This window comes from Acomys russatus, chromosome 15 (assembly GCF_903995435.1).
Source record: "Acomys russatus chromosome 15, mAcoRus1.1, whole genome shotgun sequence".
In the NCBI taxonomy this organism is placed as follows: domain Eukaryota; kingdom Metazoa; phylum Chordata; class Mammalia; order Rodentia; family Muridae; genus Acomys; species Acomys russatus.
In genome coordinates, this window is record NC_067151.1 from 32,133,957 (window position 1) to 32,159,306 (window position 25,350).

The 25,350-nt window shown below is 45.8% G+C and overlaps 1 protein-coding gene across 2 annotated transcripts; it reads left to right on the forward strand.

The window, feature by feature from the left end:
• Positions 1-521: 521 nt before the first annotated feature.
• Positions 522-23,484, forward strand: Spart (spartin). 2 transcript variants are annotated; one of them, XM_051157163.1, is made up of 10 exons: positions 531-661; positions 3,743-3,827; positions 5,343-6,130; positions 9,325-9,522; positions 12,135-12,311; positions 14,268-14,391; positions 17,883-18,077; positions 18,750-18,908; positions 19,037-19,127; positions 22,282-23,484. In XM_051157163.1, the coding sequence occupies exons 3-10, from the start codon at positions 5,345-5,347 to the stop codon at positions 22,550-22,552; spliced, it is 2,001 nt and encodes a 666-aa protein (XP_051013120.1). In that variant the 5' UTR covers positions 531-661; positions 3,743-3,827; positions 5,343-5,344; the 3' UTR covers positions 22,553-23,484. The 2 variants fall into 2 exon arrangements, with proteins under 2 accessions (XP_051013118.1, XP_051013120.1); XM_051157161.1 differs by lacking the exons at positions 3,743-3,827; positions 22,282-23,484 and having other exon boundaries at positions 522-661; positions 19,037-19,424.
• The last annotated feature ends 1,866 nt before the right edge of the window (positions 23,485-25,350 follow it).

Sequence of the window (25,350 nt, forward strand, 5' to 3'; positions counted from 1 at the left end):
ATGTGCTTTCTGGTGGTCTGTCTATCTTGGCTGAAGAAATACTTACTCAAATGCTTTATTTGCCTTTAATTGTTGCTTTTATAAATTACTGAGGTGTGTGTTCTTTATGTATTATAGATGCAAATAAGAAGCCGGGCGTGGTGGCACACGCCAGTAATCCCAGCACTTGGGAGGGGAGGCAGAGGCAAGTGGATCGCTGTGATTTCGAGGCCAGCCTGGCCTACAAAGGGAGTCCAGAACAGCAGAGCCTAAACAGAGAAACCCTGTCTCGAAAAACCACCACCACCACCAACGACAACAAAAAGAAATAATGACCTCTTCTTCACTGCTGAGCCATCTCTCCAGCCCCAGTCCCCCTTTTCTCCACCCCCATGATACAAATAAACACATCAGACTATACAGGCCAGGGTCCAGGCAACCTTTGCTCTCCAGATCCCCAGTGCACGAACCAGGGCTCCCCCTGGCGGCCGGAGGCTGTCATCGCCGTGGCTCTGCGGGTCCCTTCCGCGGCCCCTGGGCGGCCCGTACGGAGTGCGCAGGCGCGGTCCGACGTGGCCTGGGCCTGGCGGGGGCAGGAGGGTGTCTGAATCTTGCAACAGCGATTTCTCCGTGGGCTCTCGGGCTCCGAGCTGACCGCTGGCCTCCCGCGTGCCTTTGGAAGGTCAGAGTGGGCAGAAGCTCAGCTCGGCGCGGGTGTGGTGACGCGTGGGCGGGGCCGGACACCGAGGGCGTCACGCGGGGGCTTTGTGAGCCGGACCCTTCCCGGGACGCGCCGCGGGCGGTGGGGGCTGCGGCCCGGACCATGGCGGCATCCTGCAGGGAGCCCTTCTGCCTGAGAAGTTTCCAGGCGTCCTGCTGAGCGTATTCCAGCTAATCCTGAAGGAGCCTTCGCCCACCCTTCACCTCCTACAGCGCTGGCCCAGGGAGCGGCGCTCAGGTCCTAGATTCCCCTGCCCCAGGAGCCCGCGCATTGCTGGTGCGGATCTTCCCGTCCGTGGTCCGGGCTACTTCATGCCCCGGTGCAGATCCCCGAGACCCCGCGCATCCTTGGTGTGGGTGTTCCCAACCCCGAGCCTTGCTTGTCTCAAGGTGTCAGTCCTATTCTTGGTCTCCAAGAATCCCTGGTTCGAATCCTCCCATCCCTGATCCCTGGCCATCCCTAGTGTGCGTCTCCACAGTTACTTCTCCTAACCCCGATGGTTTTCTCGCTCCTTTACAGCTTGCCCAAAGTTCGGCAGCTGGAAGCGCCAGAAACCACAACACTGGAAATGAAGGGCGCAGGTATTTGCTAATTGGAATACAGTGGTTACTGGCATCCAGCGTCCCCCTGAGGCCTAACTGCAACGTCTGGAAAAAGTTTTCTCTGGGAGTGCGCGTGGTTTTGTGACGCGCATCGTGGTGTACGGCTGGCTCTGTTACTACCCTTGGTTGTGGTATTTTTTGTGAGGATTTGTTGTGTTAGAATAAGCTTAACGATTTTGCCTTCTAGTTTTTAACTATGTAATTTTTATCTCGGTAAAATGATCTCGGATATCTAAGAATTAAGCAGCTGTCTTTAAAATTTACAGAAGCAATTAAGCGAATAATGGGGCAGGAGGAGAGTGCTCCTAGTTCGGAGGGAACTGCTCTTGCTTCGCACTCTTTCCTGATTGTCTTAATAGATGTTTGTGGAGGACTTGTTTGAAACAGGAAACCTCTGTATTATGTGGAATGTGGTTCGCCGCCCACGCGCGCCGTGCTATCTGAAACACACAGTCCCCTAGCAAGCCAGAATTGGTGAGGATAAGTCCTCACCATGTTTCCTGCAGGGATGGGAGGAGTAAGTGATGTTCTGTTTTTTTGGATCTTAGTCTAATCTGCTGAATGTAGCTAATCATGGAATGTTGTACAGGTCAGCAAGATTTAAGTCTCAACTACTTTCTTTTTTTTTTTTTTTTTTTTTTTTTTTTTTTTACTGTTTTCAGTTTTTAAAAAAATGCCATATCTGGGGTGACGAGTAAGTTAACTAGCTGTCTTCCATCATTCTAAAAAAAAATTTTTTTTAAGTCAGAATAATGGGGTTGGAAAGATGGCTCAGCAGTTAACATGTACTGCATTTGCACAGGACCCAAGTCAGTTCCCAGTGCCCATATCTGAGCCATAACTGCCCCTAACTCCAACTTCAGAGGACCCAGTGCGTCTGGGTACACACACTCAGGTGCACCCCGCCCACATGCATAATTAAAACTAATAAAACCAAATCTTTAAAAAATCATAGTAGTTCAAAAATTAGACTTCACTATCTCTTTGTACCCTATACATGTCTGCAGTTGTGACTTGTCAGTATGTAATTTAAATAACAAACCTTTCCCCCTCTTTTGTAACAGACCAGGCATGCTGGCATTAGAACATCTATTGCTGGCTGTTTCCCTTAAGCACTGTTGTTTGCTGCCTGCTCTGTCCTGGAGTAGAACTGTGTTTCCAAGTATTTTGATTTAGAATTTTACTTATGCTTGTACAAATTGAACCATATACACATACATGTTTGAGGTAGGCGTTCCTTAAATATTTTATTAAAATGATTAAACAGGGCCAAGGAGATAGGTAAAACACTAAGCCTGAGGACCTGAGTTCAAATCCCATCAAGCCTGTGTAAAGCTATAATCTTGGCCCCCCTCCCCGCCAAAAAACCCCCAAACCAAACCAACCACAGAAAAACCCAGCAAAAGACCCTGTCTCAGACAAGGTGAAAAAGCAGGATACACACCCAAAGTTGTCCTTTGACTTCCCAGGCCTCGTGTCTGCCAGCATGTCACATACAGAGGTTTGTGTACAGAGGTACACAATGATAGAAAAAGAATGTTTAAATGTTAAAAGTCCACCACTGCTATCTATAGCTGGTATTGGTTCAAGATTTGATGATTTGACTCTGAAGGTAATTAAAGAACTGTTTATTTTTACTTCAGATTGGCAGTCCAAAGTAGTAGTAAAGAGTTGTCCTTAGAGATATGCCTGGGCACTGCTTGGTTCCCTGTTTTGCTCCGAGCACACAGTCCAGTGTGCTGCCCAGAAACCGCACGATTGCAGCCCAGGACGGCCGCAAATGATGGCCATGGATGCAGCCTAGCGTTATATAGACCATACCGGCAGAAGGCTGGACAGGACTGAGAATGCCTTGTGGCTTCTGGAGGGAGAGAAATGGTTGGGATCTGTGGAAGCCTGAGGCATTGTGATGACAGGGCAGGATGGAATTCCAGGGGAAGTGCAGGGCTGGTTTCACTAGTGACATCAGGGTAGGGCAAATACGGGTTTTTATATTGGCGCTTGTATACAGTAGTTCCTGAACTGGGGGCTGAACGTGCTTTGTCCACTACAATGAAGTCTTTGCGTGATAGGGCCACCTGTTGGCCTGTCTTTCAGTTCTAGAAATCTGACTACTAAAGTCCATGGTGCCTTCATTGTGTAGGCACTCTTCTGTCCCTTGATTTTTTTTGTTTTTTCTTCTCTTTCCTGTCCTGAGAAGCTATAAGGATCCACAGTGCCCAACAGGGGCACATGAGGCAATTGAGTGTTTGTTGTAGGAGATACTGGACTTGGCAGACACTTTTAAGCACAGTGTGGGCTGTCTTTGTATGGCACATCACAAAGAAAAGTAAAATTCTACACTTCGTTTTTATACTGGTTACAACTCAGGATACTTTGGATGTATAGATAAATAAAAGCTACCATTGAAATTTCACCTGATTCCTTTTAACTTTGTTAGTGGTTCCTGGAAAATAAAAATTTTGTGGCCCACAGTATAACCCTTCTGGACAAGGCTGCCGCAAAGCTTGTATTTATTTTGTAAAGTAAGTAATTCAGCTTTCACCACGGACATAAAGAATTAAGTATCTTTGTAAGCCAACCTGCCTCCTTCCTTGCAGAGGCAGCTTGGATCAATTTTCTCACCCGATTCTCTGTGTTTCTATATCTCTCAGTGCTGTGCTACATCACTGCTCTTTTCAGTCTTGGGCACTGCAGCTAACAAGTGAAGATAAAGCGTTAGCTCCTTCATCCTCCCACAGGCACATCCCAGCCATCAGCCTGTTCTCAGCGTGGTTTTGTGCATCATTGTGTTAGCATTAGTTTTGTAATTCTCAAAACATCAAGATCTACTATTTTCTTTTCTTTTCTTTTTTTTTTTTTAAGATTTATTTATTATGTATACAACATTCTGCCTGCATGCCAGAAGAGAGCATCAGGTCTCGTTATAGATGGTTGTGAGCCACCATGTGGTTGCTGGGAATTGAACTCATGACCTTTGGAAGAGCAGTTAGTGCTCTTAACCTCTGAGCCATCTCTCCAGCCCCTACTATTTTCAATGTTACGACACTAAGAAAAACTGAAACAGGATATTCCCCGATGACTGTCTTGGTTTTGTTTGGCATCTTTTTCCTGGAGTTACTAATTGCCTTGATTGTTATCTCTGTAATTTTTCATTTTTACTAAGTAAACCCTGAATTCTCCCGGGGCTGTATAAATCTCCCCTAAAACTTAGATACACAGCAAGTAGTGTCAGTGTTTATTTCCCGCATGCATTCTCAAGTGTCTTCCAGTCAGAACAAGCCTCTGGGAATAGTTATACCCTGGGAATTCCGTCCTCAGTCCTGGGATTCCACTCACCAAGGGAGAAAACCGGAAGCAGCGCAGTGTGCAAGCACCTGTCCTGAGGTCCACCTCGCACACAGAGCCTGCCTTCCAGCTGCTGTCAGATCTCTTTAACCCTGGGAATTTGTGCCTCCGATTTTGGTTTGTCTGCTCTCTGTTTTACTCTTCCACCTGTCCCATCTGTTTTTCTCTATTCTGCATTTCACATGTTGAGGCTTCTAGGGAAACAAAACCCCTAATTTTATCTAATTTTATTCTTATTTCCTATTGTTGATCCCTTTATTTCACTTACTTATTTTTACGGTGTATGCATGCATTGGAGGGCAGAGGGCAGCTATGGGTGGTGTTCCTCAGGAGTCACCTTGCGTTTTGTTTTGTTTAAGTTAGCCTGAGGGGGTAGACTACCAGCCTGCCAGAGGGCCCCAGGGATCCACCTCCTCATCACTGGGGTTAGGGTGTTCAGAAGAGGTCCCCTGGAGCTTGGGGCTGAGCTCTGATCTACTTCTCCAGCCCCCTTTCCAGTATTTTAGTACCATGAACATTCGTTTATCAACTCATCAAATACTTACTGAGTGCTATCTTTGAAGGCCTGGGAATGCAGTAGCGAACAGGGCCGAGATAAGTGAGGCCACTGCTCTTGAAATACATTCATGGATGGGGGCTAAGTCCACAGAGAGCTAACTGGGTAATTGCAGGCGATGTTTCCTGTCTTGCAGAGATGGAGCAAGAACCAGAAAATGGAGAGCCCGCTGAAATTAAGATCATCAAGGAAGCATACGAGAAGGCCTTTACGTTTGTTAATAAAGGACTGAACACGGACGAATTAGGGCAGAAGGAAGAAGCAAAGAACTACTACAAGCAAGGAATCGGGCACCTGCTCCGGGGCATCAGCATCTCGGCTGCGGAGCCAGGGCGCACCGGCCCTGCGTGGGAGTCCGCCAGACAGATGCAGCAGAAGATGAAGGAAACGCTTCAGAACGTCCGCACCAGGCTAGAGATCCTGGAGAAGGGCCTCGCCACTTCCCTTCGGAACGACCTTCAGGATGTGCCCAAGTTATACCCAGAGTTCCCCCCTAAAGACACGTGCAAGAAGTCCCCAGAGCCCGAGTCCCCGCAGCATGCTGAAGTAGATGGGGGTACCTCGGGTGCAGGCGCTGGGCCTTCTGCTCTGTCCTTACCCTCGCCCAGCTGCCCCGCGGAAGCGCCGCCAGCCTACACCCCGCAGGCTGCCGAGGGCCACTACACTGTGTCCTATGGAACAGATTCTGGGGAGTTTTCGTCTGTGGGAGACGAGTTCTATAGGAGCCGTTCCCAGCCGCCCCCTCTTGAGACCCTGGGCCTTGATGCGGACGAGCTGATTTTGATACCGAACGGAGTGCAGATCTTCTTTGTAAACCCTGCGGGAGAGGTCAGTGCCCCGTCATACCCTGGATACCTGCGCATCGTGAGATTCTTGGACAATTCTCTGGATACAGTTCTGAACCGCCCTCCTGGGTTTCTCCAGGTAAGCCCTTCGGAACAACATGTGAACATAAGCCGGAAAATGCATAGAATATCTCGCTTTCTTTTGTTGGTAGATAGCATGCTCAGGATAAGAGCAGACGAACAATTCTTCTGAGTTCTGAACACATCCATGTTTGTGTTTGCTGGGATTTATTCTGTTTTTCATGATACAAAGTCTGGTTTGGTTTTATTTGTGGTTGATTTTAGGACCTAAGACTTTTTTTTTTTTTTTTAAATCTGAAGACTAAATACAGCTACTTAAATTTCAAGGGGAATTTATGTGACTCATTTGACTGTGTAACCTAACATCCACAAATGTTATCAGGACCCACCTGAGGGCCTGAACTGGCCTGGAAGTGGCCAGGGGCAGTTTTACCCCCTGAGAGATCATTTGACAGCGTCTGAAAGTGTTTTCATCACAGCTGTCTTGGGTTTTCTAATTCTGTGACAAAACACCACAACCAAAAAGCATGTTGGGAGAAAAGGGTTTATCTGGCTTATACTTCCAGGTCCTAGTCTGTCGCTGGAGGAAGTCAGGACAGGAACTCAAGCAGGACTGGAACCTGGAGGCAGCTTACTGGCTTGCTTCCCGTGGCTTGCTCAGAACCCTGGACTACCATGTACCATGGGCTGGGCCCTCCCCCATTGATCACTAATTGAGAGGATGCCTTACAGCCAGATCTCATGGTTTCCTTAACTGAGGTTCCTTCCTTTCTGATGACACTAACTCATGTCAAGTGGACACCCAGAACCAGCCCGTACAGTAGCTGAGAGTGGTTGTTACGTGAAACAGGGTACAGCCCCTGCAGGAGAAAAACGATCTGTCCTCACACTTCTGTCAGGCCAAGACTCAGAAGCCTTGGTCTAGAGGGCCGAATTGCAGATAGTTGACCAGAATGCAGTTGTTCCAGGAGTAAAAACCAATATGAAACAAAGATGTGTGTCAGGGCATTGCTGGGGGCTTAATGGGTTCTTCAGGCATAACCCAGCAAGAGTCTGGTGTGAACAGCTGACTTAGGTGCAGGCAGGTAGGTTCTTGAAGCTGGGCATAGTGTCACTCAGTGGGTTTGTTCTGAAGAGAGATCACTGTTTAAACAGAGCAGTTGCCTTTACCCAGAGTCAGATAAAGTAGTTTTAGCCAGGTGCTGGCCGTCTGCAGTCCTAATGCTACTTTGCCCTGGTTCTTATGGAAGCCAACTGGACAGTCAGTTAACAACAGTTGGAAGCTTATCAGAGGTGCGGAAAACAGATTCTTGGGCATAGTTGAAAGATTCATTACTGGACAAGGAGGATTGGCTGACTGAGGTGTCTTAAGAAGCCCGAGGTTATGGGAAAGGCTGCAGGGAGCTTCTGCCAGTCTGCTAACACTGTAGCGTAGTCATGGGCTCTGAGCACTCTGGGTCCTTGTAAGTGGAGGAGCAGTAAGCGAGCCCCAGAAAGATGGCCCTTGGCTGCCACATCTCAGCTGTGGAGTTGCTCTGGCTTCACCAGCAGTGTGCCTTCTCTTACTCTATTTAATTTGGCTCTTAACCTTTTACATTCCTTATTTTGGATCTTAAATAAAAAACACATTTGCACCCCAAGTTTAATTGGCTGTCCCTCACATACTAGCTATTTGTAGCAGTGTTCAAAGACTTAATACAAAGCAACCAATAACAACAAAACAGGAAGTAACAACACAGCAACTATTATACGGTCGGTAAAAATTTCCTGTGCTCTAAAGATCATTATTAATAAGGTTCCCAGCATCACTTTGTAGTTTTAAAACCATGGTAGTTAGCTTTATGCTAATCTACCCGACTTTTACTACAGTAAAAGTTAATAGCTTTTGAGATAGAGAAAAAAAATGTTTTTGACAGTGCTTGTGAGGCACTTTCTAGGAGTCAGCCTTGAGCCATAGTTTCTGCACATTCATTTTCTGCTGGTCAAGAGGAGGCGATGTGTTTTGAGTTTCCCTTGCTCCAATACACTGATCCCTTGGGTTTCTTCATGGTAGACAGTGTCCAAACGGCAGGACAGTTATATTTTAGTTGCTGGAGGAGTGTAATACAGGAGAAGTGAATACATTAAGGAATCCTGATTTAGATAGCCAGGATATGAGCTTAAGTCTGAGTGTTGGGACAAACTGACCTTCCCACGTAGTACTCAGAATCATTTGTCTTTGATGTCACAATTAGTGACACACAGCTGTTGTGGGGTCCTTTTAAATTCAACACAACTCAAACACCAGGTCAATGCAGGTAATACAAGTTTATTGTGCTCAAGCCAATACTGACCTATCAGGGCCACAGAACAGACTGGGTAGCTGAACTACAACCCCGAAGGGATTGTATTCAGACATAAAAGGTTGAGCAGGAGAGCTTCCACCAATCAGGGCAGGAGTAGGTCCCTGGGCCTGGGAACATGAACTTAGTTGACCCTGCTAGCATCATGGAGAAGTTGTCCCTGAGATGGCTGCGCTCAGACAATTGTCTACTTACAAGTTGTCCCTAGAAATCCTGGACAACTGTTTCTTTACAACAGTAGCTGTTCAGCTATTGGGAACTCCCCAGTTCCTCTAGGGCCTGGGACCTTGAACTTAATTTCTCCCTATGATTAAATGTAGTCTGAAAAGGAAATGGTAGGACTTAGAATAAGTTTTTGTTTTTTGTTTTGTTTGTTTGTTTGTTCCCAACACTAGTGTTCAGCTCTATTTCTTTTTTTATTAATTTATTCATATTACATCTCAATTGTTAGCCCATCCCTTGTATCCTTCCATTCCTCCCTCCCTCCCGCTTCTCCCTACTCCCCTCAGCTCTATTTCTAACACATCAGGTTCTCTGTGAATTCGCAAAAGTGAAACATAATTAAATAATTACTGTGTGTCTGACACAAAGTATGTGCTCGAATGCAAGCTGTGCTTCTAGTACTGAGAAGCTTAAGAGACCTGGCTGTGCCTCGGTTCTTGTGGTAAAATGACTGTGAGACAACATTTTCACAATGGGAGTGACCTAACTGTTCTTGGGGGTGAGTAGGTGAAGAACACGTGTTGTGTGTATGCGATGGGATACTGTGCACCACAGGTGCACCTGGAGGGCACTCTGTATAGATAGAAGAGGGTTTACTTAAATTGGTCTATAAAATCTTGACATGTTCGCCTTTAACAGTTTCGTGCAATCCATTCACTGATTTTCTGTTTCCGTCTGACTTTTTCAGGTGTGTGACTGGCTGTACCCTCTAGTCCCTGATAGGTCACCAGTTCTGAAGTGCACCGTGGGAGCCTACATGTTTCCAGACACCATGTTACAAGCCGCAGGGTGCTTTGTAGGGGTGGTTCTGTCCTCTGAGCTCCCAGAAGAGGACAGAGAGCTGTTTGAAGATCTGTTGAGACAAATGTCTGACCTTCGACTCCAGGTAACCTGGATTGCTGGATAAACCAACTTCAACGTGAGTGCCACTGCTTTCACAGGCCTCTAATAAGGTTGGAAGAGACCTTTTTCCATCTTCATGACATAGTGAGAAGAATCGGCTGCCATTGGCTGTTCAGATTGTCCTATATAGTCGCTGTTCCCCTCAGCTGCTCCTGACCTGCTCTGCCTGTAGTTTTCTTACTGTAACATGTGGACAGTTTTAACGTCCAGCTCCCAGGGCAGCAGTGTGAACTGAAGTTCTCATTTGACAGCCAGCAGGTGGCCACACCCAACTAATGATGCCTGTTTGACCCCTGTTTACAATGAGGTTGGCCTACCGGTACAAAATTCTGAAGCTAGCTCTGCTTTAGTACATTTGGATATATATGAGTTGTATCTCAGAGAGTTTGGTAGACAGATGATCTTTACTCTCTTGGTGAAAGAAGGCCAAGTAAAAAGTGATACACAGTCATTGGTGCATGTTAGCTTTTTGTCACCAGAGGAGGAAACACTTACTAGGCTCATGTTTCCAAAGGCTGTTAATCCATGGTTGTTTGCACTTTTACATGGTTGTTTGCACTTTTAGGTTGTTAGCAAGGCAGAGACATGACAGGAGGTCATGGCAGAGGAACAACATTCGCCTCATGTCAGCCATGAAGCAGAGAGAGAGAGAGGAGAGAAGGGGGGAGAGGGGGGGAGAGGAGAGAGGGGAGAGAGAGAAGAGAGAGAGAAAGGAGCCAGGAGGGAGGGGGAGAGAGAGGGAGGAGCTAGGGACTAGATGGACCCTTCAGATGCACCCCTAGAGACACTCTACCTTCAGTCAGGCCCGCCGTCCGGTTTCTACCAGGTCTCAGTAGTCCGTTCAGTTGTACGTGTGTCAGCACATTACTCCCTTGACTCATATCCGCACCCTCACAAGGAAATCCCTGTGAGTGACAGGATCCACCCATGGAGACCAAGGCTGTAGCACTGGAACCTTTGCAGGAACACTTCATAAGCAAGCCATAAAAGTCAACCTGCAAACCCTCCTTAGTTAGCCTGTTTGCCCTGTCTTTGTTTTTGTCTGCTAAGGAGGCAAGCTAAATAAGTATATTAAAGTTTCCTTTAGTTTTTTTTTAAAATATGAGTATTGGTAGTTACTTGCCTCTAAGTTTGGTTGACAACATGCCAGTGTACTCTCCTGTTCTGCTTCGGTCATCAAGTATTTGGGCTCTTTTATTAACCAGTTAAACTGTGTTAAATGTCAGGGTGCCAAGAGCAGGAACAGATGAATGTGGAGATATTACAGCTATGTAGCCATGTATGTTGGTGCCTGGGTGTGTATTAATTATGTAACCAGTGTTACCATAACACATAACCTCCATGTCATATGGCACTGTCTTGTGTGTCCATAGGATGGAGTGTGTGAAGGATAGGGCATGGCTGAGTGGCTCTGGGCACATTCCAGCCTTACAATTAACAATAGTTAATTGTTACTGCAACAAAGCACCTGACAAAAGCAACTTCAGGAAGGAAAGGTTTCTTTTGGCTCACAGGTGGGAGATTGTAATCTGTCATGAGGTTGGATGGGGTGTGGCTGCAGGACCGTGAGGCAGCTGGTCTTGTTACATCCACAGGCAGGAAGCAGAGAGAGAGAGAGAGAGAGAGAGAGAGAGGAATGCGGCTGCTCAGATCCTTCTCTCCTTTTCAGTCACTATTCGAACCCCGCCACATGGGATGGCGCTACTGTGGTTTCACGTGGGTCTTCCTGTTTCAGTTCATGTAGTTCAGTAACGCCTCACAGGTATGCCCAAAGATTTGTTTCCATGGAGGGTTTGAATCCTGTGAGGCCGAGAAGAGTAACCCCCATGCTCCCTGCTGCTGTTCACAGACCCAGGACAGTATTCTGCCCCTGTACTCACGTCTGTGGGCCTTTGCTGTCAGGTGTTAGGAAAGAGAGAAACTAACTAGACTGCAGGGTTACAAGATGCTGCTCTATTTTATTTTTGCCTCTGTGCTATTGTAAGCTAGCAGGATTGGCCCTGCTTTTACATGGGAGCATTTGCTCACTCAGAAGAGTATACCACAGCATGATGTCTGTGGCATTAAATGCACACACCTGGTGCCTTCCAGCAGTACAGTGCAGCTATACACATGCTTTGTTCATTCCCTGCCTTTGAACACATTCTCATCCTGCTGTATCTTCTCAGATTTATTATTGCATTAACTAAATTCAAAGGTAGCAGTATCCATTTAGTGCTAACTTACATGAACACCTGGGGATGGTTGTCTTTTTATACCTTTTCTTTTGAACTTGAGAGGCTTGGTGGGGAGGCAGAGGCAGGAAAATCTCCAGGATCCCAGGGTGTGCTAGGCCAAATAACAGTCGTGAGACCTTGAACAGCAGTGGTTTGAGAGTGAGGACCAGCATCTAAGACTGTCCTGTGACTGTCACATGTGCTCCATAGCATCAGCCCACATTCCCCCCCCCCCACACCATAGCAAAGGTAGTATTCTATGCAGGCAGACACTGGTATTTGAACATGTGAACATGTGTGTCAAGAGCACAAGGCATGGTGTACCTGGAAGAATGTCTGCCACGGCTGGCTGAGCTAAGCCTGGGCCTTTATGCTCTAGGCCAACTGGGATAGAGCAGAAGGAGAAGATGAATTCCAAATCCCTGGGAGAGCAAGACACCCCTCTGAGCCACCGAAGGAAGCTTCTGGCACCGATGTCAGGCAGTCGAGTTCTTCAGGTTCTTCAATAGACCAAGGCAGCAAGGAAGCACGCCACAAAGGAAAGCGTGGGAAAAAGGCAAGTTAAAGCTGCAGAAGGGAGTCTCCACCAGAGTGACGGCTGCACACCACCACAGCCAGTCACAAACCAGTCACAGCCCAGAGTGATGGCAGCACACCACCACAGCCAGTCACAAACCAGTCACGGCCCAGTGTGACAGCTGCACACTGCCACAGCCAGTCCCAAACCAGTCATGGCCAGAGTGATGGCTGCACACCACCACAGCCAGTCACAAACCAGTCATGGCCCAGTGTGACAGCTGCACACTGCCATAGCCAGTCACAAACCAGCCACGGCCCAGTGTGACAGCTGCACACTGCCACAGCCAGTCACAAACCAGTCACGGCCTACTGTGACAGCTGCACACCACCACAGCCAGTCACCAACCAGTCACGGCACAGAGTGATGGCTGCACACCACCACAGCCAGTCACAAACCAGTCACGGCCCAGTGTGACAGCTGCACACTGCCATAGCCAGTCACAAACCAGTCATGGCCCACAGTGATGGCTGCACACTGCCACAGCCAGTCACAAACCAGTCACGGCCCAGTGTGACAGCTGCACACTGCCACAGCCAGTCCCAAACCAGTCACGGCCCAAACAGGATCATTTTGTGTTCACACTGCTTTAAGAGACACCTTGTATTCAGGTGTGGATTCTTCTTCAGTTTTTTCAAAAGATTTTTATTTTACAGTAAGGACCACATACTTTTATATTTGTGCTCCTTCTGCTTGTTGACAGAGAGCTTGCTCTGCATCTGTTCCCCCAACAAATAATAAATAAGTGAGTATCAGGACTGTCTGCAATGTGAAGAAGGAGAAAAAAGGCGCTCCACTTATGCTCTTGTAAACGTTGTCTCCTTGGTGATGTCTCTAGTTACATTTTGTCATATATGCATTACATCACACACATGGGAAACTCAGTCCTATTGTTTCCTAGTATGTGCAGGACTAAGCACTGCCTGTGACTACAGGCATCTACTGGGCCCCATGCAGTTAGGGGAACTGCATACTCAGCTCCACATGGCCTGGGCAAGAGTGGGTGGTCAGTGTTTTGGTTTTTTTTTTTATCTTGGAACTTGATAGCCAAGACCCTATGTTTTAGAATATTGTAGTTTAGAACATTGTAGTTTACATTCATTTCGTTTTGGGTGAGGTTGGATACTCTGTACTTTCTATCCCTCTCCTTTACCTACTTTTATTACTGGGTTGTTAGTCGTCTTCTTCTCTGTCTCTAGGGGTTTTTCTATGTTAGAGACATTGGTCCTAGAGATGCAGATATTACACCCTGATTTTCTTTGGATTTACTAGCAGGTAACTTTTTCCCATACAGGAGGCTGTGCTTTTCTTGTTGTATAAATGCACAGTCCCTTGCTTATCTGTATATTGTAAAGTCAAGTTGCTTTTAATCTGTTGGGCACAGAAAACCTGTGATTTTTCAAGTTAGAACTCTTCAAGGTCTATGTCAGCTTGCTTCTGGGTTCTTAGCATGGATGAATTTGGCTTTGAGTTTTGGGTGTTGACCAAAGTCATGGCAGTTGTCTAGTGAAATAGTGCATTTCTATTGTGTGTCTAGATATTCGAGTTTCAAATTGGATTTTTTTCTTCTATCAAAACCAGTTTACTTACATCCTGAGTCATTTAATCTTTTAATCTGACAGAACCATATGCATGCAACCTAAAATCCACGTGGCATGGGTCGTAAGCTAGTGAGAGCATGGCGAGCTTGAATATGGCTTGGTAGATGCAGTGTGGCAGGCATAGTTTCCTATTTAGATATCATCAGAGGGAGCTTCTCAGCTTTGCAGCAATTCTGCTTTTGGGAGGTTTGGTTTTTTGGTTTTTTTTTTTTCACAAGGTGGATGTTTTCACTAACCTCAGCTAGTGCTTGTGATATTTTATCATATAACACTTTCAATTTCTTTCTATTATACTTTACTGACCTTTATAGTTTGAAACATTTTTACTGTTTAGAGTAAAGATACTTCAAGTGAAGAGGTGAATCTGAGCCAGATTGTGCCCTGTGAGCCGGGTTCAGAAGAAAAAGCGAAAGAACTTCCCGAATGGAGCGAGAAGGTGGCCCACAACATTCTGTCAGGTATTGTGGGACTGCTCGCCAACCCCCGTAGTGTCAACCCTTGACCCTCCCCTCCCCCGCTGCCCTGTTCTGGGGTCATGTCCCCTTAAGTCCTCATGTTCGAAGTCACAAAAGTAGAAGGTGAGGTCTTTGCGTGGCAGCTGCGTTGTAAGGGAGGGGCTTTGTGAACACACTAATTTTTCACTGAAGGCCCAGGAGGCTGCTTTGCGTCTCCTGGTGTTCAGCGAACCAGGAAGCGGTCCTGAAGAGTGCATCTACCAACACCTCAGTCTTGGACTTGCCACAAGAAGCGGATCTCTGTTGCTTATCATCCACAGTTTTGCAGTGGTTCCTTCAATAGCACCAGCTAAGGTGCCTCCCAAGAGAATGAATAACTGATCGTTGTTTAACTTTAGAAGTGTGTTAGCTTTCTGCTGCTACAACAGAATACCAGAGATAGTTGCCTTTAAAAGATAAAAAGGTTGTCTCATGGTTCTTGAGGTGGTAATACATGGGTGGGTGCCTCTTTTCCCTCGGGCCTCTAGTAAGACTGCCCAACGGAAACAGAGAGGCCAGGAACAGGAGCAGCCAAGGTTGAGGTCCCATAATTCCCTTTGAGGTAATAAAGTTTGGCCTAGGGTGGGTCCACAGCCCCTCCCATAGCACCCTGACCTCATTCAGTCTTCAGGCCACAGAAGACAATCCTGCATTCATACAACTAATAATCTGATGGGGTTCAGGGTGATTGACAACAAAGATAGGTCACTTACAGGCTTGGGGAGCACATAAAACATGACGAGAAGACACGTGACGTGTGACTGAGGACTCAGGAGCTCCGTCTGTGCCATTACCCACCTCTCTTATCTAGATACTGAATACTAAAGCCCAACTACAGAATCATCATTGGCATTCTAAAACTACTTCTTTCTTTCTTTCTTTCTTTCTTTTTTTTTTTGGGGGGGGGGGACAAGGTTTCTTTGTGTAGCCTTGGCTGTCCTGGACACTTTGTAGACCAGGCTGTCCTCCAACTCACAGAGATCTGTCTGCCTCTGCCTCCCTGAGTGCTGGGATTAAAGGTATATGCCACTGCACCTGACTCTAAAATTATTTCTTATGATAAAATGATTGAAAACTGATGGAAAAGTTGTTTATCCCCTTAGATTTCTGCTCTCCTCCCAGCAGAAGAAGCCATGGTTTGGGTTTTTTATTCTAGTATAAGTACAAATTATTGACTTCCTTAAGTCAATAAAAGTGAAGAATATTCTGGAACCTGTAGCTGTTAGGTTTGATTTAGATAACTTAGTAAAAGTGAAGGATATTCTAGGAACTGTAGAAGTTAGGCTTGATCTAGCTAAGTCAAAGTAACTACCAAGCACTCATATTTTGAAGTCAAACCATGCATCTATGACTAGAAGTAATCTGTATTTATCACTGCACATGTGCATGATGAATTTAAGGAGCCGCCATGAAACACCATGTTTATGGTTGGCTGTGGTGTCTCTGGCTCCACCCTGTCTGCCTATATCATGCTCTTGCTTGGTGACAAGGCCTTGAGTATCCATGTGTATCTTATTTCCATTGATTTTTCATAGTTACAAAGGAATAGGCCTTTTTGATTCTTACAGTTTCATATAATCCTATTTATAGACTTTTTTATTCCATTGCCTTTTAGTTTGTGATTTCTCAGTCATGGTTCTTCAAATTCACGTTTAAAATTTTCAAACTTTCAATCTCTAAGTCAGGAATAATAGACACATTTTTATTTATTTATATATATGCTGTGTGTGTGTGTGTGTGTGTCTGTCTGCTGTCTTTCATGTGAGTGCAGTATCCTTGAAGGCCACAAGAGGGCATCAGACCTTCTGGAGCTAGAGTTAGAGGCAGTTGTAAGCTGCCAGGCATGGATGATGGGAACAAAATTCAGGTCTTTTAGAAGAGTAGACTCTCTCCATGCTCCCCTGCCCTGCCTCACACCTTTTAGGATGGATATCCTCAGGTCTTTCCTTGTCCTATGGGAGTCTTCTCCTGGGTGCTAACTGGTCTGTTGGAAGGATGCTGCTGTTTGAGATTGCAGTCTCTGGATCTAGAAATCCTTTCTGAGCTTGGCATTAGATGGATGACACCCTCTCCCTAGCAGGGCCTCCTCCTCTCTGCCTGACTCCATCTGGAGAGTGTCTTTAGACATGGATGCCCCTAACCACGTTTGATATGTGGCCCTTGACACAGCTCCCTGCTGGCTCTCCCCTCTGCACTTTTAGGATAATTAGGTACTGTGTTCCCACTCATATGATAGGAGCATGCTGCCAAATGCAAAACATGCATCCTTAAAGTGCCTAGTTCCAACCAGTTATGTACACCTGTCCTAGAAGCCACACACACACACACACCCTGTCCCACTCCTCAAGGACTATATGGTCGTTGCTCTCCCCGCATAAAATTGAGCCCTGTGTTTTGCCTTCTAGTCCTCCTGCCTTCTCAGACTGGGAGCCAATAGCCCCCCTGGGGAGGAGACCCACACTGGTCCTTTGCCAGCACTGCTTCCTGTGTGGTCCGTGCCCCAGAGACAGCTGCAGTCTGTTTCTTTCAGTGTGCTCGTACTTTGGTCATTAGGTGCAGCACACTGAAAGATCCTGAATTCCAGAGAATTGACCCTAGGATTGAAGAACAGGATCCCTGCCCTGTTAATGCTTTAGTTTAAAGCAAGCAAGAGTCACCCTCTTAAGAAACAAACAAACAAACAAACCAAACTGATTCTTTGTTTCCTGGCTCAAATTGTCTTTCGTGGGATTTCACAAAGAAAAGTGCTGCCTAAGCTAAGATAGGAAGGACAGGAGGACCTCATTCTTCCTGCCAGATGCTACTTAATGACCTCAATTCAGAAATCAGGCTCAGGATGTGATAATAGAAAAGTGTGATCAGTAGCAGATCCTACAACCCATTGTGATGCAGCCAGAGAAACGCAGAATTCTGTCCTGGAGAGATCTGTGGCCTATGTGAAGGTATGTTTAGTTAGAAAGGGGTTCATTCAGGCCCCACAGATGGGTCAGTGATTAAGACCATTGGCCACTTTGCCGAGGACCTGGGTTCATTTCCCAGAATCCTCATAGTGGCTCACAACTTCCTGTAACTTCTGTCCCTGGGGGATCTTCCACCCTCTTTTGTCCTCTGCAGGTATTCATGCAAACTCACACAGGGGCAAGAGACCCAGTGGCATTGGTCACAGGTGAAGGGCCAGGCATCTGGCGAGCAAGGCCCAGGGCAGCTTTACGTTAGAGGGATCGATAGTCACAATGCAGGCCCAGCAACCACGTAGCTGGGACAGAACGGGCATAGAAAAGCTCGTGATTTATTTTACAAAAAATTTATTCCAGGGAGAAGCTGTAGGTGTACAGTTGCTGTGTTTGTGGCCCATTTAGGATCTACTACTGATCTCTATTGTTTTCTGACATTGTTAAAGGATTGAAGGTCTAAGTAGCCCTGATCTCTGCAATTTTGAACTTCCCTTTAAAAAGGTGCTTCCTGGGTGAGCTGGGGTTTAGTCAAAGGTGCTGAATTTACTGGCAGAGCAATCCAGAAAGGCGCTTCTAAACTCCGAGAGCGCATACAACCAGAAGAAAAACCAGTGGAAGTGAGTCCAGCTGTCACTAAGGGCCTCTACATAGCGAAGCAGGCTACTGGAGGAGCGGCGAAAGTGAGCCAGTTCCTGGGTAAGTGCCTGTGCCTCCTCCTCCAGGCTGGATGGGAGCTCTAATCCCCAGCAGGCTAAATGTACACATACCTTGCCCACTCTGACAAAGAAAGAGCGTGGGCGGAGCTGCTCGCCTCTCCCACAGTTGAGCCTGGAGCCCAGCAACATAGTGGTTCTTGTGTCTCTCTCCCCAGGTGACACTTCACAGTCACGGAAATGTTCTTATATAGTAGTGTTGATCTTCAGAGGGTTGCCATTGAATTCAGTTAATCTTTTTGACACTGTCTTCTTTGAATCGGAAACATGAGAGCGAGTGGTTTTCTTTAAAAAAGAAGTCTGTCCAAGGGGCAGAGTTTCTGTAGGCACAACAAACAGCTTCAAGCCACTTGAGGGCCAGCCAAGGTTCACCTACAGACACAGTGACGTCATGCAGAGAAGCAGTTGTGGGTGTCGTTTAAGAACCTTGTTCAGCCGGGCAGTGGTGGCGCACGCCTTTAATCCCAGCACTTGGGAGGCAGAAGCAGGCGGATCACTGTGAGTTCGAGGTCAGCCTGGTCTACAAAGTGAGTCCAGGACAGCCAAAACTACATAGAGAGACCCGGTCTCAAAAAACCAAACAAAAGAACCTTGTTCAGTGCAGGTGGTGAAATCAAGAGAATAATCTCCTAGTCTTTCCTCTATGGTTGTTTAGTTGACGGCGTCTGCACAGTAGCAAGTTGCGTTGGCAAAGAGCTCGCTCCTCATGTCAAGAAGCATGGAAGCAGACTTGTTCCAGAGTCTCTAAAGAGAGACAAAGATGGGAAATCTGCCCTGGATGGAGCCATGGTTGTGGCAGCGAGTAGTGTTCAAGGTGACAAAAGGCCCTGGGTTTATTTTGTTATTTTATTTTTGTTGTGTTTTTGGCTGGGCACTGAGCTACCTCAGAAGTTCAGGCAGGCTTGTGCCTTATGTGAGACTGACTTTTAAATATGTTTACAGGATTCTCAACTGTCTGGCAGGGACTGGAATGTGCAGCTAAATGCATCGTTAACAATGTGTCTGCAGAAACCGTACAAACTGTCAGATACAAGTAAGTGCGGTCTCATTTAGAGACTGACTCTCCTGTGTCCATCTCAGTCCAGATGGCTAAGATTCATGCGCTCTCTCTTTATTACGTTTCTGATGAACCTATTGTTTTCACTCACTGTTTTCTAAATAGGGAATATTTGACGTGTCCTGAATGAACTCCCGTGGCTTTGATTTGTGCCACTAATTTTTATAAATGTTCATTAATGCAAAGAATGTGTTTAGTTTTTAACTACAGAATTATTATTGTAGTGTTTGTTTGTGGAAAACAAAGGACTTGATTGGACCAGATGTCCCTCTTCACATTGGCTCATTACTGCACGTTTATATTGGACTAGAGAGATGGTCCTCTTCTGTTTCCTCCATTATGTGGATGGGACAGAAATGCATTTGTATTAGCTGCTAGTTGTTGGTGTGATCTTGCTACTGCTTTGGCTTTGAGGTCTCTGGAGAGAGTTAGCTTCAATGTGCCCTGCTGGCTGCTGTCAGACTCATTCCTTCACCTTGGCAGATGACCTAAAGCCCGTGCCCAACTCATAGCCAGGGACTTTTGACCCAGGAAGCGCCTCAGAGTCATGACCAATTTCTGGACTGGAATGAGAGATTGCTTGCGTGCTGGTGAGAAATCTTATCTGTTGAACCAACAATAGTTTAGTGACAGAATGGAAGAATATAAGAATTATTCAAATTTAGTTCTTATTTTTTTTTACTTTATACTTTCCGTATCCCATTTTTGACACTGTAGAAGTCGAGTGAGCTTTTACTTGTGTTCTGCTGGTTTTAGTGTAATGAAGCAGGGGTGACTTCACTGCCTGTGGGAAGCACAGCTCTCCCACAGTTGTAACCCTGTTGACGTCAATAGGCGTTATGCTTGAGAGGAAAACAAATGCCTTCTGCAAGCTCCCTTACCTGGTCTCTACTGTGTTGGTGTGAGGGAGTAGGAACACTGAGCCTTTTTAGGTGAGTATGTAGAGGAGTGGTTTTGTCAGCTACAGTAACACTTTGGTCCTCCCCACAATGGACAGCAGTACTTACTGATTAAGGCCAGTGGGTTGGTAGCCTGCAGGTCACACAGCACTCATCTCATCTTCCTCTCTCCCCAGGAGTAATCAGTTCTTTACAGAGTCTTACTGTAGTCCAGCCTCCTTGTTTCACAGAAAATGTCATTGTCTTAGGGTTTCTGTTGCTGTGATGAGGTACCATGCCCGAAAGCAAGTTGGGGAGGAAAGTGTTTGCTTGGTTTACCTTTCCGTATTGTGGTTCATCATGGGAGGAAGTCAGGACAGGAACTCCAGCAGAACCTAGAGGCAAGAGCTGATGCAGAGGCCATGTAGGCGTGACACTTATCGGCTTGCTCCTCCTGGCTAGCATTAGCCGCTTTCTTACCTAACCCAGGACCACTAGCCCCAGGGACCGCATCACCCACAGTGGACTAGGCCCTCCTACATCAATCACTAATTACAAATATTCCCCACAGGCTTGCCTACAGCCTAACCTTATGGAAACATTTTCTTAATTGAGTTTCCCTCCTCTCAGATGACTCTCGGTTGTGTCAAGTTGACATAAAACCATGTATCACAGTCATCTATAGGCCTATGGCTGTAATTTAGACCTGTGCACCAACAAATTTGAAATCTATTTTTTGTCCTAATCTCCAGGCTCAATTTCACACCGTTATAGGCTTGACCCCAGCTCTCATGTGCTCTCACCTTTCCACAGACCCTGTCCCTTCTTGTCTGACACACAGCTTGTTTCCTGTCTGCTCTTGTGTTCCCACTGCACTCCGAGTCAGACAGATTTGCTGAAACATGCATTTGGCCATTCCATTCCTTTGCTTATTTTTTTCCTTCGTTGCTTTCATGAAAAATTTAAAATCCTTAGCTTCACCTACAAAACCTTCCTAAACTAGCCATAGCTTGCCTGCTTTCAATAAGTAGGCGGAGAGGATGTTTCCCCTTTAAATATTTCAGGTCACTGTTTCTGAGCACAGTATTGACAGCTGAGGATCACGTGGTTGGTGTGACAGGTCGTGCAGAAGCACTTCCCTAGGGCACCTTGACTCGCTGCAGTGCTTGTTCTCTACAGATGTCAGTGGACAGTTCTGATTCCCATCACACGTCAGACCCTGTGACGTAGAACACCTTCCCAGGCCCTTTGGTTGCCCTTCCGTGGTGGGGTTCGTCCATGAAGTGTAACGAAAACTTTGACTGACTGAAAAGTAGAGAGTCAAACTAAGCTTCATAATCTTACCCAAGCCTTGCTTTTGAGGGGTTCCGAGCAGAGCCTTTTGAGTTGAAGCACAGTGAAGGACTGAGTAGGTGATTCTCTAGGAAGAGAAGACTAGAGTCTGTTAGGGGAGTTGTGTGTAAGGGCCGTTAAAACCGGTAAGTGAGGATGCACTGAACATAAACACGGCAACTGAAGGCCACGCAAAGTGTGTTGCTTCATATTTTGGAATTTTTGAAGTACTTTCAGGGGTGTGTGTGTGTGTGTGTGTGTGTGTGTGTGTGTGTGTGTGTGTGTATGTGATATTACAAGATAAAGAAATTGAGATGCAAAAACAGGAGAGTTGGCCAAGGGCATATGGCCGGTGGCTTGCACAGTAGTATCTGATGGCTTGGTGTGAGTTTTCCACATTGTAGCAGTTGTTGTAGTCGCTCAATAGAGACAAAACACTTATTTAACACATCAAGGAGAGATTTTAGAAGTACATTGCACACAGAAATATCATGTGTTATGAGAGGCATCAGACTGCTCAGAGGGTCCTAGAGTGCTCCTATTTCTGGGCTGCTAGAAGGTCCCAGGATTTCTGTCTAAAGGCAAATCAGATGCTGTGGGTTAAGGAACATTTGTGATGCCAGAAGTTCCGTGTCCTGCAGTTACTCCAGTAAGTGAAGTGGAGATTTAAACAAACAATTAACATTGTTTCTTTCAATTTATGCTTACGGTTTTTGTTTTATTGTTTTGTTTTTATCATTTCTAGTTACTCTTCTATCTTCACACACAGTTTTTAACTAAATTGAAACCTAAGCTTGTTTTGTTTTCAAGGATGGTACAGACTTAACTTATTCCCTACTGATTTTAGAAGAATGTTTTAGAAGTCCTGCGTGTTTTAATGTCATTGTTACATTCCACACCCACCCCCACTTTTTCTTAAGGTATGGGCACAACGCAGGAGAAGCTGCACATAATGCAGTGGACTCCGCTGTCAATGTTGGCCTCACTGCCTACAATATTGACAACATTGGCATCAAAGCCATGGTGAAGAAAACCGCAAAGCAGACGGGACACACTCTCCTTGAGGACTATCAGATCACCGACAGCTCGCACAGGGAGAGGCGAGGAGCTGCAGCAAGCGCAGGTGTGAGAAGAGACACAGAGAAGCAGACGGAGGAAGAGAAGAGAGGGGCCAAGAAGAAAGATAAGTAACAGGAGTTCTGCGAGTGCCCTACACCAAAGCCTTACCAGATGGCGCGCGTGGAACAGAGGCGCGTTCTCTACAGAGGGAGCGGTGTTTGTGTGTGTTCATTCCTACAGTGACAGTCAGAAGTTTGGGGCATGTATCCACTTACAAGCAAAATAATCAGTATTCTTACATCTGGCTTCTAGAAATACGCAGTTTATAGTCTCAGTAAGTTTATTTTCCCTTAAATGTAGCTAAAATATTTTTGCAGTTAAAATAAAGCTTATAATATATGTGATTTAAGCCTAATGTCAATCTATTTTTGTATGCGCTAGCCTTCAGAAAGCAAAGTGCGAAACTGTACGTGATTTCACAGCCGCCTGAGTTCTGGTTACACTAGGAAGTGACTTAATGTCATCTCCTCTCGTTTGCACTAACTGTGGATCTTTTGAGATGCCCAACAGAATGTTCAGCATATAAGCTAAACAAAACCGCGATCATAAAGCGTGATCTCATACACTTCAGAAGTCCTTCTCAAACAGGGAACAGCTTGCTTGGCCATGAAGGCGCCATGAAGGTCTGTAATGTTATTGCTTGTTTGCTGGCTCTCCTGCCTATTGGAACCAAGATGGCCTTGTGATTTAAACTAAATAAAAAAATGCTTCTTTAAATCTTTAGGAAAATTTTTTGATAGAATTATTTTTATTCTTTGAGAATTTTGTACATGCATAAAATGTTTTGATTGTATTCCCCCCCTGTCCCAACTCCTCCCAGGCGCACCCCTTACCCTGACCAGCTTCATGTTCTTTTATCTATGTGTTTAAATAACCCTGTGACTAGTCCAGTTTGTGCTGCCCATATGCTCATGGGTGTGGGGCCGCCCACTGGAGCATGGTTCTTCTACCAGGGGCCACACTTGTGAAGAAAACTGACTTCTCCCCTCCCCAGAAGCTGTCAGTGGTCAATAGCTCCTCAGCTCTGGCTGGGGCCGTGTGAGACCCCGCCCACTTCAAGCTGGAATGCTGCTGTGCCGGGCTCTGTCCCATCCAGATGTCAGCTTATCCGGGTCTCCTGGACTTCTTATCCTTACAGTCTCTCCTCCTCCTCTTTCTCTACCTTCCCTGAGATTTGTGCGGAAAGGTGTGGTATAGAGTAGGAAATTTTGAAGTATGATTATTAGAAATTTGAGATGATTGTTATTGGCTTTATGAAATCACTTTTCCATATCTTCTGTAAGCTTTTATTAAATTTCTAGAAAGTAAAACAGAAACTTTGCATTTACTGGTAGTAATATATTTCCATTCAGTCATTAGAGTTTATACCAAAATCCAGCGAGTGGTTTAAAAGGGAGGATCCTAGTCATATCACAGTAAAGAAGATGGAGCCCTCTGGTCGGTAGTCTCCACTTCGGCAGAACACAGCAGGACAGTCATTTGCTGATTTTCTTTTCAGCTACAACCAATTAAACTCCATGGTGGTTTATTTCTGTTGATACTGGCTTTTATAGTTACGTTCTATTGTAATTGTTTCTGTACCTCTAGTTGCCTAGCTTCTGGATTTCATTTGAAATTGGTTAATGAATGTGCTTTGAGAATAAAATGATTTCTGAATTGCTGAGCCTCAGATGTATTCACTGGATTGTATTTCAAGAATACAGAACGAGTAGGGATTAATTTCATCATAGGCTAAGGACTATGTAGTGGCTGTGTAAGTAGCATCCAGTCAGCCTCTGCTTTGTTCAAATCTAAGGAACAGAATGGTGAATAGAGGGCCTTAGTTTAAATAATTCCTTTAGGTTAGAGATCTGCAGGCATGTTCCACTGACAAATCCCCCTGGCTACTTGTCTTAAAAAATGAACTCTTACTGGGGCAGTTACATTCATTTGTTTGCACATTTGCTATGGCTACTTTCAGTGCACCTTTGTAAGAAAGCAGCTGCTGTAAGGATATAGGGCCCTCAGACTGGAAATATTGACCTCTTTACAGAAATGTGTGCTTAGACTAAAACAGATGACTCCTCTATCTCTGTAGAGTTGCAGCAACCCATACTTCTTCAGACTTGCGAATATGCTCACCAAGTACCACTCAAGGCCTGCAAGGAGCACTGCTATGCAGGCATATTTAAATTGTTGGCCATTGGAGAGTAACCCGTACGTATTCCCCTTAAGGTCAACGATCAAAGGACAGAGCCAAATGACCCAAGCCCCATCTTCTAAGTTTTCTCTGTAACATTAAGCTCATTGGGTATGTTTAAAGGTACTAAGACTGAGTATCAATTTCTTTATTAATATTGTGTGTGTGTGTGTGTGTCTTTATGTGTACCATGTTTGTACAGTGTCTGGGAAGATCCTCTGGAACTGGAATTGCAGGCAACTGTGAGCTGCCCCATAAAAGGAATTACAGTAGAGAAAAAGCATGTGATGCTCCGCAGTGCATTAGCCTCTGATTTGATGAGATGACTGGAAAAGGGAGGTAGCAGAACACAATAAGAGTGCAAGCAAAGAGATGTCTGCTTAAAAGCACTTTCTGGAACCCAGAGACCTCAAACACACAGGAAAAACTAGACAGGAGGAAGAAAACATGGTGGAAGTGACAGGAGGCACCTCTCAGCTCCAACCCTTAATCCGAAGCAAGGGAAAACCCATGATGCAGCCAGCACAGGACACGCTGGTACTTGGGAGACACTCAACAGCATCGTTGAGGGATCCCAGGGTGGCCATTTTCCTTCACTTGGTATCAGATGTCATGCCCAACGTGAGTGCAGGGCACCTGAAATGGATGGCTAGGTAGAAGAGGTATCCCAGGGCAAATAGGCCTTTAGATA

Excerpts from the sequence above, each read along its gene's own strand:
- Spart (XM_051157163.1), top strand. The coding sequence starts at position 5,345 with ATGGAGCAAGAACCAGAAAATGGAGAGCCCGCTGAAATTAAGATCATC. Across the intron at positions 9,523-12,134 it reads TGTCTGACCTTCGACTCCAG|GCCAACTGGGATAGAGCAGA; the intron begins GTAACCTGGATT and ends TTTATGCTCTAG. Across the intron at positions 14,392-17,882 it reads GGCCCACAACATTCTGTCAG|GTGCTTCCTGGGTGAGCTGG; the intron begins GTATTGTGGGAC and ends CCCTTTAAAAAG.